This window comes from Periplaneta americana, chromosome 14 (genome assembly GCF_040183065.1).
Source record: "Periplaneta americana isolate PAMFEO1 chromosome 14, P.americana_PAMFEO1_priV1, whole genome shotgun sequence".
In the NCBI taxonomy this organism is placed as follows: Eukaryota; Metazoa; Arthropoda; class Insecta; order Blattodea; family Blattidae; genus Periplaneta; species Periplaneta americana.
In genome coordinates this window covers 70,628,067-70,647,362 of record NC_091130.1, presented here as the reverse complement: position 1 = coordinate 70,647,362, position 19,296 = coordinate 70,628,067, and the positions used below count along the sequence as shown (strand labels likewise).

General features: G+C 36.7%; 1 protein-coding gene across 3 annotated transcripts in view; it reads right to left on the bottom strand.

Moving 5' to 3' along the window:
* Snrk (SNF related kinase) overlaps positions 1 to 19,296 on the bottom strand; it is a 238,584-nt gene that overhangs the window by 12,984 nt on the left and 206,304 nt on the right. For 2 of the 3 annotated variants that reach the window (XM_069845545.1, XM_069845547.1), the window contains 2 exons: positions 13,233 to 13,332; positions 6,662 to 11,903 (listed from right to left, as the gene is read on the bottom strand). In XM_069845545.1, coding sequence (XP_069701646.1) covers positions 9,810 to 11,903; positions 13,233 to 13,332 — 2,194 coding nt within the window. In that variant the 3' untranslated portion in view covers positions 6,662 to 9,809. Of the gene's footprint in view, positions 1 to 6,661; positions 11,904 to 13,232; positions 13,333 to 19,296 lie in introns of those variants that run through there. The other variant, XM_069845546.1, reaches the window with a different exon arrangement.

Here is a 19,296-nt window from a genome sequence, read left to right as displayed (position 1 = left end):
ATGTCCTACAATTATGGCAAAAAATATCCTAAAAGGCTGTGGTGTTCAAACACGGTCGAGAAAGAGAACCCTGTCATGCGAGGAGACCCATACAGTCAAAATAGAAAAAAGGTTCACCTTGGAGAACCTGTCGCTGCAAAAGTAGCAGTTCCTCCACCTCCAGCCTCAAGTACTGTAGAGGCAGTTCCACCACTCTTACTTTCAAGAAGGAATTGGATAATGAATGCGAAACAGGTGGTGATGTCTACAGTGGGACCTGTTGCAAAGCCTGTCGCTGCAACAGTAAGAGCTTCCCCACTTCTGACATCCAGGATGATGATGATACAGAGTCCCCTCCAGATTGGGGGAATGTCCTACAATTATGGCAAAAGAATATACCAAAAGGCTGTGGTGTTCAAAAACGGTCGAGGAAGAGGACCCTGTCATGCGAGGAGACCCAGCCAGCCAATACAAAGGGGTCTCCTTGGAGAGCCTGTCACTGCAGCAGTAAGATTTCCTCCACCTCCAGCCTCAAGGACTGTAGAGGCAGTTCCATCACTCTTACTTTCAAGAAGGAATTGGCCAATGAAAGCGAAACGAGTGAAGTCTACAGTGGGACCTGTTGCAGAGCCTGTCGCTGCAACAGTAAGATTTTCCCCATTTCTGACACCCGGGATTATGATTATCCAGAGTCCCCTCCAGACTGGGGGAATATCCTGCAATTATGGCAAAAGAATATCCTAAAAGGCTCTGGTGTTCAAACACGGTCGAGAAATAGCACCCTGTCTTGCGAGGAGACCCAGCGAGCCAAAATACAAAGGGTCTCTTTGGATAGCCTGTCACTGCAACAGTATGCGTTCCTCCACCTCCAGCCTCAAGGACTATAGAGGCAGTTCCCCCACTCTTACTTCCAAGAAGGAATTGGCCAATGAAAGCGAAATGGGTGGTGAAACCTAGAGTGGAACATGTTGCAGAGCCTGTTGCTGCAACAGTACGTGTTTCCCCACGTCTGACACCCAGGATGATGATGATACAGAGTCCTCTCCAGACTGAGGGAATGTCCTACAATTTGGCAAAAGAATATCTTAAAAGGCTGTGGTGTTCAAACACGGTCGTGGAAGAGGACCCTGTCATGTGAGGAGACCTGGCCAGCCAGAATGCAAAGGGGTCTACTTGGAGAGCCTGTCACTGCAACAGTAAGAGTTCCTCCAAAGACGATCGAGGAAGAGCACCCTGTCATGAGAGGAGACCTAGCCAGCCAAAATACAAAGGGGTGTCCTTGGGGAGCCTGCAACAGTAAGAGTTCCTCCACCTCCAGCCTCAAAGACTGTAGAGGCAGTTCCACCACTCTTACCTTCAAGAAGGAATTGGCCAATGAAAGCGAAACGGGTGGTGAAACCTAGAGTGGGATGTGTTGCAGAGGCTGTCGCTGCAACAGTAAGAGTTTCCCCATTTCTGACACCCGGGGTGATGATGATACAGAGTCCTCTCCAAACTGGGGAAATGTCCTACAATTATGGCAAAAGGATATCTTAAAAGGCTGTGGTGTTCAAACACTGTCGAGGAAGAGGACCCTGTTATGGGTGGAGGCCTAGCCAGTCAAAATACAAAAGGTCTCCTTGGAGAGCCTGTTGCTGCAACAGTAAGATTTCCTCCACCTCCAGCCTCAAGGACTGTAGAGGCAGTTCCGCCACTCTTACTTTCAATAAGGAATTGGCCAATGAAAGCGAAACTGGTGGTGAAATCTTGAGTGCGACCTCTTGCAGAGCGTGTTGCTGCAACAGTAAGAGTTTCCCCACTTCTGACATGCAGAATGATGATCGAGAGTCCTCTTCTTCCTCACTACTACCCATCTTGCTTCTCAATCCGTCAAAATTAATCCCGTATTTTGCTCCAGGGAGCTTCAACACACCTGGGGGGAACTGGAACATATTCAAGTTCTCCATTTCCACTGGCCCCAACCCAATCTTTATAAACCTCTCCTTTAATTACTTTAGTGCATCGCCCTCTAAAGAATTTCCAGAGGCAGAGGCAACTGGGGCAGGAACCGATGGTGAGGACGAAGATGACGACAGCAAAGGAGGCTCTCGATCATCATCATCCTGGATGTCGTTGCATCTTCTGTTAACTGGCTTCAACATTACTCGATGCGAAGGTGGATGTCCGGCACTGTATACTCCATCTTTGTCAGGATGAAGTGTTCGTGATGGACGCCGAAGACCAACCCATGGCCAGCAGGCTCTCCTTGGAGGATCAAGTAGAAGAGTGAGACAGCGCCCACGCAGTACGAGCAGTTGCCGCCCTGCCAAGGCCAGGATGGATTGACACCACCATGAGGAGGAAGCAACTGGAGGACTCAAACATTGGACCATCTGGTGGCCTACCAAGGGACTGTCCTGGACTAACAGTCCTAAGGAAGGAGCAATGTGACGGTAGGCCGGAATATTCTGGTGGCGTCGTGGAATGGCGCGCGAGGAGGTGCGGGAAAACACAGACTCCTGACACTAGCATGGTGCAAGGCAAGGGGAAGGAAAACTACGAGATGCCAGCCGCGGTGCAGAGGGAGAGGACAGAAGGAGGAAACGTCTGGAGACAGATTGTTTTGGAAGCTACGCGACACAAACATTCCAGACAATCGTGGTAAATAAATAACACCCTGGGTGCCAACGGAGGCCAGTGGGTGTGTGAATCAGTAGCGAGAGAGCGAGCCAGCATTGGGCAGCGAGCCAAGTGGACCTGAGTTCGAGTTAGACTTCGAAAACCAATCTACACGCGAATCTTCGAGCGAGCAAGGAAACCAGCCTTCGAGACCGGGGTTCGATGTGAGGAGGATCGCAACTGTGGCAGTGACCAGGCGAGGATCTGAATTCGAAGTGCAGTGAACTCGAGTGGGTCTGTAACTGTGACAGCGTCCAGGCAAGGATCTGAGTTCAACATGCAGTGAACTTGAATGAGCCTTTAACTGTGCAGTATCCAGGCGAGTACTACGTATCTGGAAGTCTTGGGTTCAAAGTGCAATGAACTGTATCTGAAGGCTTGGTTTCGATGTACAGTGAACTTTAGTGAGTGAGCTAGAAGAACTAGTCAACGCAAACGAACTGTGAACTGAGAACTGACAGTTTTGTTCTGCACATAGTGCTTTGTGAACCTTAGTTGAAATTAGGAGTACATTGTTGTTCTTCTCAATAATACACGTGAATAGTCGTTGTCGTTTTGTGGAGTGCAATAACGACTACTGTGTTGCTATGTTCAGCGGAATACCCATTATTGATGGATGTGTGGTTAAAGTTAGAAATAAAAGCCACATTATTATTGTTGAATAAAAAGGTACAATATGATATATTTTTTAAATTTTTTGTTCATTTTAACACTTTGGACATGGCAGAATTTACCTACACAAGTAAAGGAAAGCCAATGCTTCTGTTATATTCATTTTGTTACCACTCAATGAACCATAATGCCACTAGACGCTACTGGAGATGTAAACAGAGGGTACTATGTAATGCCCGTTTGACTACAATAGTTGATTTGGAAAATATAACAGTAATAAAAGATGGAATGAGAGAACATCAACACTCTGCTTTCATTGAAAATGAGACGCGGAAAATTGTGAATCAAGTGAAGAGAATAGCAGAGGATAACCGAAACGAACCTCCAGAGGAGGATTACAAAGAACACAATCGTGTGGAGGACTATCTGAGAGGACTTGGTTACAGAGTAGTTATTAATTCAGCTGAACATGACCCTGAATCAGAAAATAAATATTAGTCATATTTTGTCAACATTTTTCTTTATTTAAGTATTATATTATATTATTTAATAAATTGGCCAATATAATAAAGTGTGGACGAAAATTCTTGGCTTGAATGGTCTGGATGAAATGTACAATATTGGACAAAAATTCTTGACCGAAATAGTGTGGACAAAGTGACATGGACAAAGTAAGTCTGGACGAAATGTACCATTGAACGAAAAAAGTTGGACGAAATGTCCGTTAACCCTCATCTTGTCCATGGTTTTCCTAAGGCACCAAGACAAACGTCAGAATGAGACCTAAACGATATGGGCCACAGACCTGCATCTTTTGTCATACAAATTTCGGCATTTTATCCAAATGAAAGCCTTTTCGAAATAGTAGCCTTAGTTTTTTCATATTGCCTTCGGTACTAGGAATGAGATTACTCGAGTGTCAATTGTGCAGTGCAAGGGCTCAGATTCTTTCTCTTGCGAGGACTGCAACATCCCACTCGATGTGCAGGCTTTTAACATCTTCGGCAACCCTGACCTGTTGCTTTTCTGTCATTTTCTCCCTTCTCCCCCCTTTATGTGGTAGCCATTACTTTACATCCACTTTCCACTTATGGTTTATCTCCTTCAAAATTCTGTGAAGTTCCTTCAGCGGAATGGCGAATTTTGGAGTGAGACAAGTGGTAGCCAACAGACTTGGAGATCACATATTCAGTTTTTCTCAGCCCAAATTCCCTTGCAAGGTCTCGTTTTTGTGAACCTATTAAATGTTTCTCCTCCCATTTCCCTGCAGACATTGACAATCATATTTAATACAAAATTTTACACTTTCATTTTGCTCACATTTTAAGACATTTTTCTATACACATAATATGAAGGAATTTATTTATCATGTTTAATTGTTTTACATCAACTTCAATCCCCTAGTAACACTACAGGTTACGTATGAGAGGTTATCATTGTTAATAAAAGCATTGCGTTGAAAGTGGCATTTTGTAATGCAAGAATTCTCTTTTTTATTTTCATGTTATTAGAAAATGATATTCTCCTCACACAATTGCTTCTAAGAACCGAGAAATGTACTGCTGCTCAAGGACATTGCGGATAGCTATCCAATTAATGAACTGTTTAGATTTGTGAAAAAGATCGCAAATTTCGTGTATGTATTGTTTATTGTTATGAAGAAAGTACAGTGTTTTGAATTCTGAGAAGGGATATACCAATATCTATGGTTCCTTTCATTATCTCACTGTACTTTAAGTTTTGTTTCTGTACCAAAGTTTCTAACTGACATTTTGAAAATCTACTGTGTCTTTGAGAGTATTCTTAATGATAAAAATAATCTCATAATTTAGTATCTTGTATAAATAACATTCTAGCATATACAATAACTTCATTAGGTCGACTTACGTCAACGTAGACTGAGCTGTGAAACAGTTACAAAACATTAAAACTAAAACACTTCTCTCTCTGTCTGTGTAATTTCCACATATACTGCACATACATTCTTTCCATAAACACAAAAATATACTTAATTTCTTTCAGTTGAAAGTGTAAATACATAATCTTCCCTAACAATGAATAAGGCAACTAGAAATGAAGTGGAACAGAGCACTTACTGTCACTGCAAACTTCGTATGAATTATGTGTTGATCTAATAATTCTAGTGCCAAGGTTAAGAAAGCATGGAGCTTTACTTCCATGCCCTCAACTGCCTTCAGACCTCTTTATCTTTACCTGTAACAGATGCTGAACCAGACTTTACAATGAAATTGTTATTAAAACTGTATTAATCATAAAATAAGTTTTTCAAATAAATTATGTATAAAATCTGCTTGTAAAATACTAAAAACTGTCAGCAATAATTTTATTTTCTGCAATTGCTGGTTTTACTACTGAAAAGTGTAAATAGCCTATTTTAAATAATCGCCCGATATTTCCATCAATGATAATTCTTCATGTATATGATATCTATCCAAAGTGGCCAAACTGTCTCACAACTTTTACAATCTTGTGTCCCCAAATGTAAGCCTTCATTTCCATCTATTCTGATAACTAAACATTTATCTGTTCATCACACAGTATATCAAATGCCACAAAATTTGTTTTGATCTGGGTAACCACAGAAATAAACCATCATTTCCCACTTGGTTTTTGATCTAAGGAAAAGTCATCTTTTGTGCATCTCAGTTGGCAGAATGGTAGTGGTAGTGATAGTAGTAGTAGTGGTGGTGGTGGTAGTAGTAGTAGTAGTAGTAGTAGTAGTAGTAGTAGTAGTAGTAGTAGTAGTAGTAGTAGTAGTAGCAGGAGCAGCAGCAGTTGTAATAGTTACAGTAGCAGTAGCAATAGAAGTAGTAGTAGTAGTAGTAGTAGTAGTAGTGATGATAGTGGTAATTAATGCTAATGGCAGCAATAATATTAGTTATAGTAGTAGCAGCAACAGTAATGTTAGTAACAAATGCACACTCGATTTATAATCACATTAAATATGAGAGAAGAAGAATTTAATGTGCATTACAGAAAAAACTTTTCCATGTTTAGAAGTTCCCAACATAAAAATTAGCGACACATTTAGCTAATACTGGTAATATTTATTTTATATCTACTTAAAAATAAATTATGTTTTTACAACTTTAAATAAAACAGGGAATTTTAAGAAAAGTGAAGGAAAAATTGTTGTAATAATTACTTAAGTTTTGGAATATATATTCTTATTATTGAGTTCAAGATTAATTTAAATCTTGCTCAGTTTTATAAATAAATACGACATAACTTCATGGATTTACTTTTACAAACTGACAATATGTTGAAATTTGTTCTATGATTGTTGTAAAACAATTACCAAAACAAGTATTTATTTCAAAAATAAAATAATACTTTATTTTCTGAAACATATTTTTGAAGAGTGCATTTCTCTGTAACCAAGAACAATAAATTTAAATGGGAATTTGGAATTATACATTTCATAAGAAATTTAATACATTCAACTGAAAAATAACATACTGTACATTAATACATGTTAAATATAAAATTAACTCAGGTAAATACTGGTACTTCATCCTAAATATTTAGTATTATGTTAAAATGAAATTGGAAATTGATGTTTGTACTTCATTACAAGCATATATGACTGTGCATCATTAAGTGGAAGAGAAATTTTGAATTATATATTTTACCACAATAGAAACATTACCTCTTCTACCTCCTACCTGTACATTAATCATAAGCTATCTTTATCATTATATGAGAAATTAAATTGCAAAATAGACTCACTGTATATCTATTAGACTATTGGTACATCTTTCTTAAACTGAGGTTCCAATGACTGTATATATGAGATCCACAAATTTAATGACGGTACATAAAATACTTCAAGGACATTCCTTTATTATGTTGAAACACGACTACCTGTGTAGTATTGTATTCATAAATGGTAACAGCAAAATAATAGTTATTCGTGATGCTGAAGTGAGATCATTTTAAAACAATTAAGACGTATAAGCTGTCGAAAAAATTTGAAATATAACTAGTATGTGCATGTTATATCAGTCTGAAGATAAGAGTTTTTTTTTTCTGCTTACTGATATTAATATGCTGAAATGTTCATGTTTGTAATAGTTGTTAGTTTATCTTTTTACTGCACAACTATAATATATTTATTATAATATATCCCTGACTGAATTTTAAAAGTAAAATATAATGTTCCAACATATTCATAATTTGTTGCTGCATTAGCAGAACATTGTTGGTGGCAGGCTGTAAATCTAATCATGGGACGAAAACCATTATGAATTATGATAAATTATTTTGCGTTATGACAAGCCACTTACATAATCATTAACAACAAATCGAAAATAAGATATACCAACAGATATTTAACACGAATTATAGATATCCATAATTCTCTTGTCTTTAAAGAGGTACAAACTTGAGCAAAATTAATTTTAAATTAGTGCAAGGTCATCAATCTTCATACATCAAAGTTTCATAAATATTATTTTTATCACATTCATTCAAATGCAAGACTGATTTTTGCTGAAAAGAGTTGCAAGTTGTCTTAAGATAAAATATAATTATATAGCTTCTGCCTTAATAATGTAATATAGTATGTTGCATGTAACAAACTATTGGCACTATTTTCATATCTCATAATTAAATAGATAAAAATAAGAACATTTATTAAACAATATAATCTGAAAAGTTAAATACATTATATAAAGTGCAAAATTTTGAAAGTACACTCTATTGTATCTGTGTCCACAATTCTTCAATAAATACACTGAACAGCACATTGTAGATCATCTGTAATTCCTAAATTACAATTTGGGAAATGTTAATATGATTTTCTTACAAAATTTATTACAAATATCGTAGTCACACACAAAAATGAATTTGTCTTACATTCAATCGAAGTTCTTACTTGAACTCTTCATTTTAATTATGTAGCTTTACAGACACAAATGAAAGTGACAGAAGATGTAAAATAATTTCATTTTACTGATATTTTATTATTCTGGAATGCATACAAAAGTTTTTCAAGAGACAATACAAGTTCTTGTCACTAGAATATTTACTTTGGCGATATATCAGCCAATTTTCATTTCTGTATGTTGTATAAAATGTTATTGACTAGCACCTATTAATGTATCAGAAAATTAACTTCATAGAATCTTGCAGAAAATATAAAAAAAATTTACCGACGGAAAATTACCTTAGATTCAATAAATATACTTTTTACTCATGTAAATATGGTACTAAGAAAACGAACATGTTAAGGGAAGAAGCATGTCAGGGAAAATGTATGTTAATTATAAAGGAAGGCCTCTCTCATTTAATAGAAGGAAAATATATAATATATTAGCATTACGTATTTTTTATCAATGACCTTCCAAACTGACGTCCTTAAATAACTTAAAGTTTACATACTACATTGACTCGTTAAAACAAAAGTTCAACTGCAGATTAAGATCTAAGTGATACAGCAGTATCTGTAACTAATGCACTATACATTTCCAACTAAGTAATACAAGATTTTATATATTTTTATCTTAAAACGGTGTCATATTTGATCTAACATTTACAAATGTGGGGTCTATTATGCGCTAAGGAGGAACAATTCTAAATATTACTATGAAGTTTGATTCTAATAAAAAAAAAAAACAATGAAAAAATATGACTGATGCAGGAACAATCTTTACATTCGAAAAAGAAAAATGTTTCTAATGATTCACGAGTATTTCATTACTAACAAAACAAACAGCCTTACCTAACTGTTAAAAACAGATCATGAAAATTACATTATTTTGGCTTAAGAAATAAGCCCATTAACATCTGAAATTTCATGTTCAGCACACATTATTTTTTGAACAGATGAAGTGTGTGTAGATCACAAAAAAGGGATACACAACTTAACGGACACAGATTTTTTTATGTTGTAAGAGAATAAAATTCGGAAACATTTTCGAACTTTTTCAGTCCTCCATCAAACAAACTGCAAGCTGCAATTGGACTGCAAACAGTTAAAATGTATTCAAACCCTTAAAGTGCTGCAGCACTTCATTTTCTATGAAATCTCATGCATAGCAGATGTTCATTATGAATCATTACAAACACTACTCTGTGAAAAAATGAAACTTCAATAAGCACACTGAACAATGTATAAACATTTGTAATTATGAAAAGCAACAAATGCACTGCCAAACATCATTTCAGGAATAGACAATGCCATTTAGTTAAAATACGTGTAACAAATATCTCAATCCTCAATTTCCTCAGGATAGAAACAGTATGACAATCGGTTCAAAAGAGAATGAGTGCATATGTGTACTATGTCTAAATTCTAGATACTTCTAAGTTATATTACAACCAACTGTTTTTAAATTTTCCTACTGCCCAGGCTAAAAACTTATTTTTTTTACTGTATTCAAAAAACAAGTTTTTATAATTACAACTATAACCTAGCAACCAAGCCCTAATGTTCCCTTTGGCTCTAAATTCAATTGCTTGGTACAAAAGTTCACTGTTAGTGTAGCCAATGCTAGAAAAAAAGAAATCTGTTATGTTGCAAAGCAATTTTCTTCATGTCAGCAAAGATTACAGCATTTTGATGCATCTCCAAGGTGGATATGGCACATACCTATTCCTGGGCAGGTGGCGCCAAGAGGAATAATACCATCAGTTGCAATCAAAGCATTGCTAAGCCCCAAATTCTGATTAATATCACCATCCTTATGACCAACATTGCCATTACTTACCATGTGCCTGTTATCATCGGAACCTGCCATCTTGGTTCCACTTCCTGAGGTAATGGGACACCATCTATCATCACTGCACAGCAGCAATGATGCTGGAGATGGCGGTGCTACACGATCCCGAACGATGGAACCACAAGACTGAGCCTTATACAAGCGTCCACGATTAAATAAACCTGGTAATGGGAGGCAAAGTTTTTTATGAACTTGAAAGTAACGTCCTAACAATCGTCCCTTTTTACTGCCACCACTTTTCTGCTTATCTGTCATGGATGAAGTCTTCTTTGTCATGCTCGAACGACAGAAATTCTCTTTCTCTTCAGCACAGCAGTTTGACTCGACACTTTTCGAAATAGTGTTACAAGCTGCTGGAGAGACATGAGGACCTGTGGTAACAATACCCGACTGCACTACACAATTCGAGCTGTCCTGTTCATTTGTCAGCAACTCAGTTTCTGCCTTGGCATTGCCACACTCCCTCTTCTCAGGAGACTGATGACCACTACTCTTCTCCTCAGTTACAGTTGCTTTTTTGGTTGTAGAACTTGCTAGAGACCAGCTCTGCAGAAGTCTTGCACCAAATCCGCGTACTTTAGGTGAGGATGAGGAACTAGAAGTCGAGCGTGTAGTTGTGGCTATCATGATGGTGCTTGTGTGGCTGTGACAAGTGACAGAGGAGTGTTCAGCTTCCTGCACTTCCGTTATCCTATTCAGAGACTGACTTTCACGCAGTCTGGTCTCACCTGCCCTACGCCTCCCAGTCCTGTGACGTCGACTTAGAGGGGGTTGCTGGGCTGCCTCACTGCACTGACGCTTGCCACCACTTCCAGAAGAACTGTTCCCCCCAGACGTCCGTGAACCATCTGCTACACCAGCACCTGCACCGGCAGGGGGTCTGCCCCCACATTCTCTTCCACCTGCCGGTGTACCCCCTCCTCCGATACCTCCTCCACCTGTTCCCCCACTTCCTCCAGGATCCTGAGAGTCACTAGAGTCATCATGTGAATCTCTTCTCTGTGACAAAGATTTTCCATCCCCACCCAATTTGTGAGCCCTCTTCTTTCGACTTTCACTATCGTCGTCACTTGCATCTGAAGAACTGCATGAAGCTGTCCTTGTCTTGTGGAACTTGCTGCGACGCTGATCATAGCCCCCAGTACGTGACTGGCTTTGTTGGCGAGCAACAAACCCTCTTGTGTTTGGACGTGAACCTACATTTTCTCCATCTCCCTCCTCAAAGATTTCATTTAATGCTATCTGTGGAGAGCTGAGAACAGAGTGCATAGGTCGAGTTGGAGAGGGCATGGTCTTGTATTTGGGAAGGAGTGATGTGCCAGGTGAGGATGGCATGTGGACCGGTATCGATATGGTGGAAGACTCTGTAATGATGGACGTAGTTGATGAGGTATTAGACACTGCAGAAACTCTGACACTTGGTAACGAAGGAGGCTTTGAGATGGGGGCATGCGCAGTTTGTGATAAACACTGCTTTGGAGCCACTTTCCATTTATTACTGCCAGGAATGTATGCTGCAGGAACATTAACTTTAGATCCAGATTCCACTGCAGATTTGGGCCGAATGTCGAGGCTATTGCCAGGTGATGTCTTCTTAGCAGGTGGGGCCCATGAAGGTGCAGTTGGAGAGCTTGTGTCATCTCTTGCAGCTACTCTGTGAATGCCTGGAGATCCAGTGGCAGTCTGATTTTGAGGCTTTTGTCCAGCTGTACCAGCAGCGGCTTTCTCCTTGCGTCGTTCTGATTCTGCCAACCTTTCTTGCAAGGCAAGATTCAGTTTTCCTTCTGACCTTGACCCACGGCGATTCAGTGAATTGTGAGGAGCAGTAAGTTCCTCACGACCTGAACAACTGCTCATATCATCTTCATCCTCTTCTTCCTGTACAATGCTGCATTTCCGTGCTCGATAGTTCTGAAATACATGTATGAAAATTCAAACAATTAAATTACATTAAAAATGTGGTGAAAAGAACACAAACGTATATGTCATATGTAATTTCCCTTATATAATTAGTATATTATGTAATGGATCAAGTAAATTTATCATGACTAACTTGCGTCATTTAATTTTAATGATTCAATTATTTTAAGAATTAGGAAAAATAACGAATACTGTTGGGAATCAATCTTAGAAGATTAAAAAAATCTCACATTAATAACAATGTCTACTATGAATTTACTAAAAATTAAATTAAACGTAATTTAATACTGTAATAATACACAATAACTTAAGCCTACTGAAAACGTTATATTTACATCATTATTCTCTCCATTGCACTGAATGTTATATTGCTTACAACACTCCCCAGCAGGAACTTAGGAAGTTTACATCCAACAAAACAATAATATCAAAAATATTCATCTTATATTCCATCAACTTCCTCAATTTGTATGCAGTAGACCTACTTCAATTCAAAAATATATTTACCTATACAAGAAAAGTAAGTTGTTGCGTTAAATCAACTGAAAATGTCCCAAATCAAACTCAAATATTCAAGCATTATTCAAGATGAGAAAATAACGGAAAAGGAATAATGTTCCTTAATTAAAAGAAATGGAATCTTATACGAACAAGAACTAAAATCAAACACTTGATTATTATATGAAATTAAGTATAATTTACATAGTCAATGCACTAACTGACAATAGATTACTTCCCTTTTCCTTACACAAGTCCAGACCAGAACAGGTTGGCATTTTGGTCGAATGAGTAACAACAATACATAAATATTATTTTAATGTACCGAAGTACATATGATATTTCCATGCAGATATTCGGAAAGAGTAACGGAACGGAGAAAAATTCTCTCCGGCACTGGGATTTGAACCCGGGTTTTCAGCTCTACGTGCTGATGCTTTATCCACTAAGCCACACCAGATACCCATCCCGGTGTCGGACAGAATCGTCTCAGTTTAAGTTCCAACTCTTGGGTTCCCTCTAGTGGCCACCCTCTGCACTACGTCATAGATGTCTATGAACGTAGGACTGAAGTCCACATATGTGCTGAGGTGCACTCGTTATGAGTGACTAGTTGGCCAGGATCCGACGGAATAAGCGCCGTCTTAAATCACTAAGTGATTTATGCATATCATATATATTATTTTAATGTACTGAAGTACTTCAAATCCCAGTGCCGGAGAGAATTTTTCTCCGTTCCATTACTCTTTCATCGAACAATACATAAGACAGACGGCATTAGGCAAAGACCTGAATTATGTTCAATTGTAATTATGTCATTACCTGTGGAACATCACCTGGTGTTCTCACACTCAGCAAGGACTGGTTCACAGGAGCAGGACAATTCTGCTCCTGATTGTTGTCAGACTTTGCGTAAGGTTTCCTGGACAAAAATAAAATATACTTATAGCAAAACCATCCAGATTTTTCTACTGGTTTAACTGTTTGTTATTCTTTTCATTTATTTATTATACTTTGTGTGGTGATTTTAATATATTGAGTATATTTAATATGGGCGAATATAGATTGAATATAATTAAAGGAATATTAGGTTTGGTGTGTGGATAAGCTTCAGGGCTTCTACCGTGTTGTCTTGGTGATATTGGCTGACGTTTCGACCAATAACACCAAGACAACGTGGTAGAAGCCCTGAAGCTTATCCACACACCATGTTCACCAGCCACGGAAGCCTACGCAAATATTATGTTTGTTAATTAGGCTCACATAAAATTTTGAAAACATTGTTTTTTTTTTTTTTTTTAATTTCTCAAGTGAAAGTTTACCCTTTAAAACGTTCAATTTTTTTTGTCTGTTTGTATTTTTTAACATTTTTTCATATTATCAGGCTCCAGAACAGTATCCAGGCAATACCATCAACAAATCACCCAAAAATTAAATAAATACATTCTATGATTAAACAAATTCAAAACCTAAATAAACATATAATTCTTCAGTCTTGCACATTGTGGCTAAATGGAAATGAGAGGGCTGATAGATTGGCGAAAAAATTGAACAGGATACAAATCTAAATCTGTCAAATGAATCATCAAAAGTAAGATCAACCACAATTACAATATTAAAATATTAGCAGAAAGTGAAAATACCAAATGGAAAAATCTGTTGGAAAACACTCATCTAATCCCGGAACTTCCTCGTAAATCTGCTGTTGCTATGTTGAGACTACTCACTGGCCATGATTAAGTAAACATCTCCACAGAATCAGTATAATGACTTCAACAAATTGTCTGTTATGCTGTCAGGAGCAGGAAATGGATATGGATCATCTGGCAAACTGCACAGTCCTTCAAATAGCTCAAGACATCACGTCGAAATATTGGGAAGCATGAAGGAAAACGACTTCTTTGTTAAATCAAGAGCATTAGATACATTACATAACATAACATAACATAACATACATTTCCTTCCTTTCATCTCTATACCTGTGTCTATTCTCTCAAAGTTCTATTACTTCCAAAATTTATACTGAGAGATCCATTTATAATTTGAGAATGAAAAATCCCTGATATTTGTGACAAAACTTATGAATGCATTTTAACATAAAATGTTTATGCACCTAACATTCGAGAAATTTGGTAATCTTTTCTGTTAATATGGTAAAGTCATTAATTACAGTACACCTTGGATGACTGAAATTATGATAGTCTTCGAGTATGTTTAAAACAAGGTAGTTTTGAATTCAGTCAGCTATAATAAAACATAAAGGGCAAACAAATGACTGTGATATAATGAATCCATTGTTATTCGTACGTAAATAGGTGATTAATAAATGTGGGGAACAGAAATAGTTAAACATAATCTAATTCTAAAGTACTTAATTGTGGTATTAATTTTCAAATGAATTCAGTTTTTTGTAACGAACATATTATTATTCATTACAATTTCAAAAAACTCATTGACATCATGTAGACTATCAAATACATTCTTGTCTTGAAACTAAGTCTCATGGAATGAGAAAGCAATTGCGAAGTAATTAAAGAGAAACCTCCACCTTGGTAAAATTTAAATGTGAGGAATATAAAGATAGAAATGAGAAGAAATATCACAATTTTATTTCAAATCACATCCTTAAAATTTCAATTATGCTCACACTATCACGAACAGAATAAACATTTCACACTATAAGGCAGCGGTCATCAGAACAGTGCACTCTCGGGCTAGTGTCTCTTACCCGCAAACAAGACACTGCCCTAATGAGCATTCATGGCTGCTGGCAGGTAAATGCTGTCTTTCTATCCCTTGTGCATGACGGAGCATATTTCCTTACCCTCCATGCACTCTACCCATTTCAGTGAGTGCTGACGACCACTGCTATAAGGAGTCGATGAATCCTCTTGTCACTTATTTCAAAATACGTTTTACAGATTTTTTTTTTTAATTTTGTAATTAAGTTTTCACTAGAAAAATGTCTTGCCAAATACTGTAAAGAACCATTGCATTAAAGTGATAGGTACTACTGTGAGGTCACATGTTGTTTCCTACAATGGTGATTCAGCTTATGCAGGAGGATGTGATTTTAAGTGTTTATAATCTACAGTATATGAGAAATAAGGTTGTGAATGACAATGCGTGGACGTTTGGCATCACCTTGCCCAACCAAAATTCATAACCCAGGGTGACATAAAGGAACAAGCACTCAGCATTGCCACAGTTCGTATCAGATCAAAATGCCTATATTCCACATTCAGTTCTGAGTGCTGTGCATTGTGTTCTGTTTTGTTCATAGTTCAGCAACATAATACATTAATTGACTAAGTTTAATATAGCCTATACTCATATCATCCAATTATCTCAGCAGTTATCCGAAGGCAGTGAAAATAGTGACATAATAAATATGATGATTTAAGTGTTGTGCAATTGCAGACAGACAAGACAGTAAGAAAGAGGAGGTGCTGTGACAACAATGTGCTCTCATGAGCTTCGCTATGCATTTTTCATAAGACTGAACTTACATGAAAAATACAAAATGTGATGAAAACACTGAATTAGTTATTTATCCCTAATGAAAGCATATTTACTGAAATACGTGGAATTTCTAACAAACACTTACCTTATTTGGCATGAATGATCCAATCAAATAATTACTTACGCTCAATAAAATTATTATGCAAGAATATTTGAGAAGCAGCATGGGAGGAAGAAATATTCTGTTTTTGAAATAATAATTTATTGGAGATTATAACTTTTCCAATATTATTCAGAAGAAAGATCATAGACAACTGTTTTAACTAATCACAACTGAATCATTTGTGCATCAAACAATTTCTGATGAAAAAGTTGTATACCGAGAGTGAAAGTGAAGCATTTCATTGATATTAGAAATACTGAAAATTTAAATATATTCTACTAAAATCTAATCAATTGTTTTCAATTTTCTTCTAAATTGTTTATGGCAGAAGCATATACAGTGAAAACCTCCTATAATTCTGAAAGTACTGTGAAAAAGGAGTATACACAGTGAGGGAAGTGGGGAAAAAACCAGAGGTGGTATGCTACCCCAAGATTTTCCCCTGGCATACCTCTATTTAAAAAAGGAATATCCCCTACCTTACAACATACACATACATGATGTATACAATAAATTGTTTCGTGCAGTCAGTAACACGAATCTTTGGAGCTTACACAACACATTAAATTTCTTAATAAAATAATTTCAAGTTACTTCAGTTATTTGTTAATTTATTTTGCAATGTCCATTGAGACCTATTTAAAATAATGTTAAAACTTCAAAGAGCCTTACTTAATTATAAATAAAAAGTGCAACAACAACAACAAAAATGACAGTCATTAAATTGGCAACAATGGCCACCACAAACTACAGACCACAGCCTTCTATACTTGAAATACCACCATTGTAAGCATTTCAGATGTTGACTCACCAAATAAACACGTCTAAATACATGTTGAATACAGTTCCTGAAGGCTGTGGTTTAGATTTACGAAACAAACAGATAGTGCTCTTTGTTGTGAAGAAATGTATAAACAAATTTTTACTGATCATATTTTTTCATGACTGTATGTCATTTTTCACTAACAGCATGTCTTCTGGCCATAGAAACCAATGGCGGTATTCCATACCGGTGCATACCATCTCACTTCCCTCACCGAGTATACATATTAAAAAACTTAAAACCTCGTAAGATACTAAAGAAAATTTAATTTTACTGTTTCAGTTTTCACTCTCTTTTACCGAAATATAGTGCCTAATAGGCGCTGTTTTGTTGGTACTTTGCATTTCAAAGGAAGAGCAAGTAGTTGAAACTTATGTCTGCCATCTTCATCCTCTTCAGAGCCTGGGTGTTTGGCAAAATGCCTTTTTACTAGGTGGAAGTAAATCATTATTTCCATAGATATAAATGTGATCTGGAGTAAATCAAAGTGATAGGACCAATTTTTATTTTGCCCACTTTGTCTTTTTAAGGTGTTTCTTATCAGTTCAATAATAAATCCCTTTTTTTACAATTTTAAAGCAAGATTTCTTGTTTATTTGCAATTTTCTAATGAATTGTAATGTAATGTGTAAGAAATTTAAATATATAAAACAATTACTCACTTTACTGAGAATAGTCAATAAATGTAATTTATTTCAATGCTTAATCTGCTAATTATCCTGCTTTAATACTATTGGTGTAGTATGAATAATGATCGACAATCCACAGTTACAAATATAATGCCATGTCTTCACGATATCAACAATCAGCGTGTCGAGTGACAAAAGTACAATGCCTAAATTCAGTAAACCATTGAAAAGTAAACTTCATGACTCATGCTTATGTTAGCGAATTTGGTGCCCATGTTTTCAACCAATGGAATGGTTTTGTTATGTAAGGTTTGTGAAAAGACAGTTAATCACGAAAAACAAGTATTTTATAAGTCCACAAGTGTCAACTACGAAGTAAAAATGTGAGTTGTTGATATAATTTAAATTTATCGCTAAAATATATTAGGCCTATACATTTTTTAAATTTATATAGTTGGACTTTATTTACAGTATATACTGTAGTGGACTTTATGTTGTCGGCAAACAGCTGGATACATTGACTGATTGATTTATTTATTTATTTAAAATTTATATTGCCTTTTTCAAAATTTGTGCCTCTTTTTTTTTATTGCTTTTCTTGCCTGCCTATTTTAACTGTTATAAATGTCTAAACACTTGGGCTCTACTAATTACTATAACTATCACTAATACTAAAACAGTGAGCTATATAAAACTATCACTTAAAACTTCCACAAGAATCATACATTGCAAGCAGGAGTAACTGCACAGATAGTACACAGACCTCAGTAAAACTTGATGGCAGGCACAGCCTGGAAATCTTATCGAGAAACAATAAAGAACAGCTCATTTGAGTCTCAGGATACAATGTGGCATGTGGTAATGGACAAACTGATTTGCTAGCCGAGAGTGGAACTACTATCAAAATTATCCAATGCTATGGCCCGGAACTTTGTGTCAGTATCCCTAAGTGTACTCATATAATCAAACAGGCTTTATAAGATACGTCAAAGTCCTAATTGAACAACTCCTAACTCTAGAAAAGAGAAGCTTAAGATGGGCAACTGGAATTCTGATTGGACACTGCATTCTGAATAAGCATCTACAAGAAATGGGTTTCACAGAGGACCCAACTTGTAAGAACTGTGGAATGAATATTGAGTCATCACCTCACATTCTGCTGGATTATCCAAGTTTAAGCCATATCAGGCATTGATACCTCGGGACACACATGGTGTCTCCCAAGTAAATTCAGGAAATCAAACCCAGCAGCACCGGTTATCCACTGTGGTCTTCTGGACTGATTTCTAGTTTGTGGGCTGCACAATGGGTGATTCGTGCCTAAGTGCTTCAGTAGTTGTCTACATCCTTAGCGAAAGAGAAGATAAGTTAGTTCGTATATTTTCTGCAATTTTTGTCAATGTGACTGTGCTGTATGTGTGTTATCATTTTTCTCTCTTTTGTAAAGTCCTCACTTGTTTCACAGAACACAAGAGGATATAAGATGCAGAAAACAAGAAGACTGCAGGGGACAGTATTAAGTATAATAACAAGCAAAACAGAAAAATAATAAGAAAACAATAATTATGAATGAGGACCTTACCAGCAATATTAATCTGGATGAAGCAAAGTAAAGACGATGTTACAACAGAAAAAGTGAAGTACAAGGAACGAAAATGGGGAGAAAAATGATGACTTAGGTATTTTCGTGTAACAACATTATCCTTTCATGACTGCTGTCACAAAATCGTGCTATTGAAACGCTAGTATTGTTACATCAGCAAACTGCACAGTGTTGGAGAGTGATGACAGGCAACAATTAGCTACGTT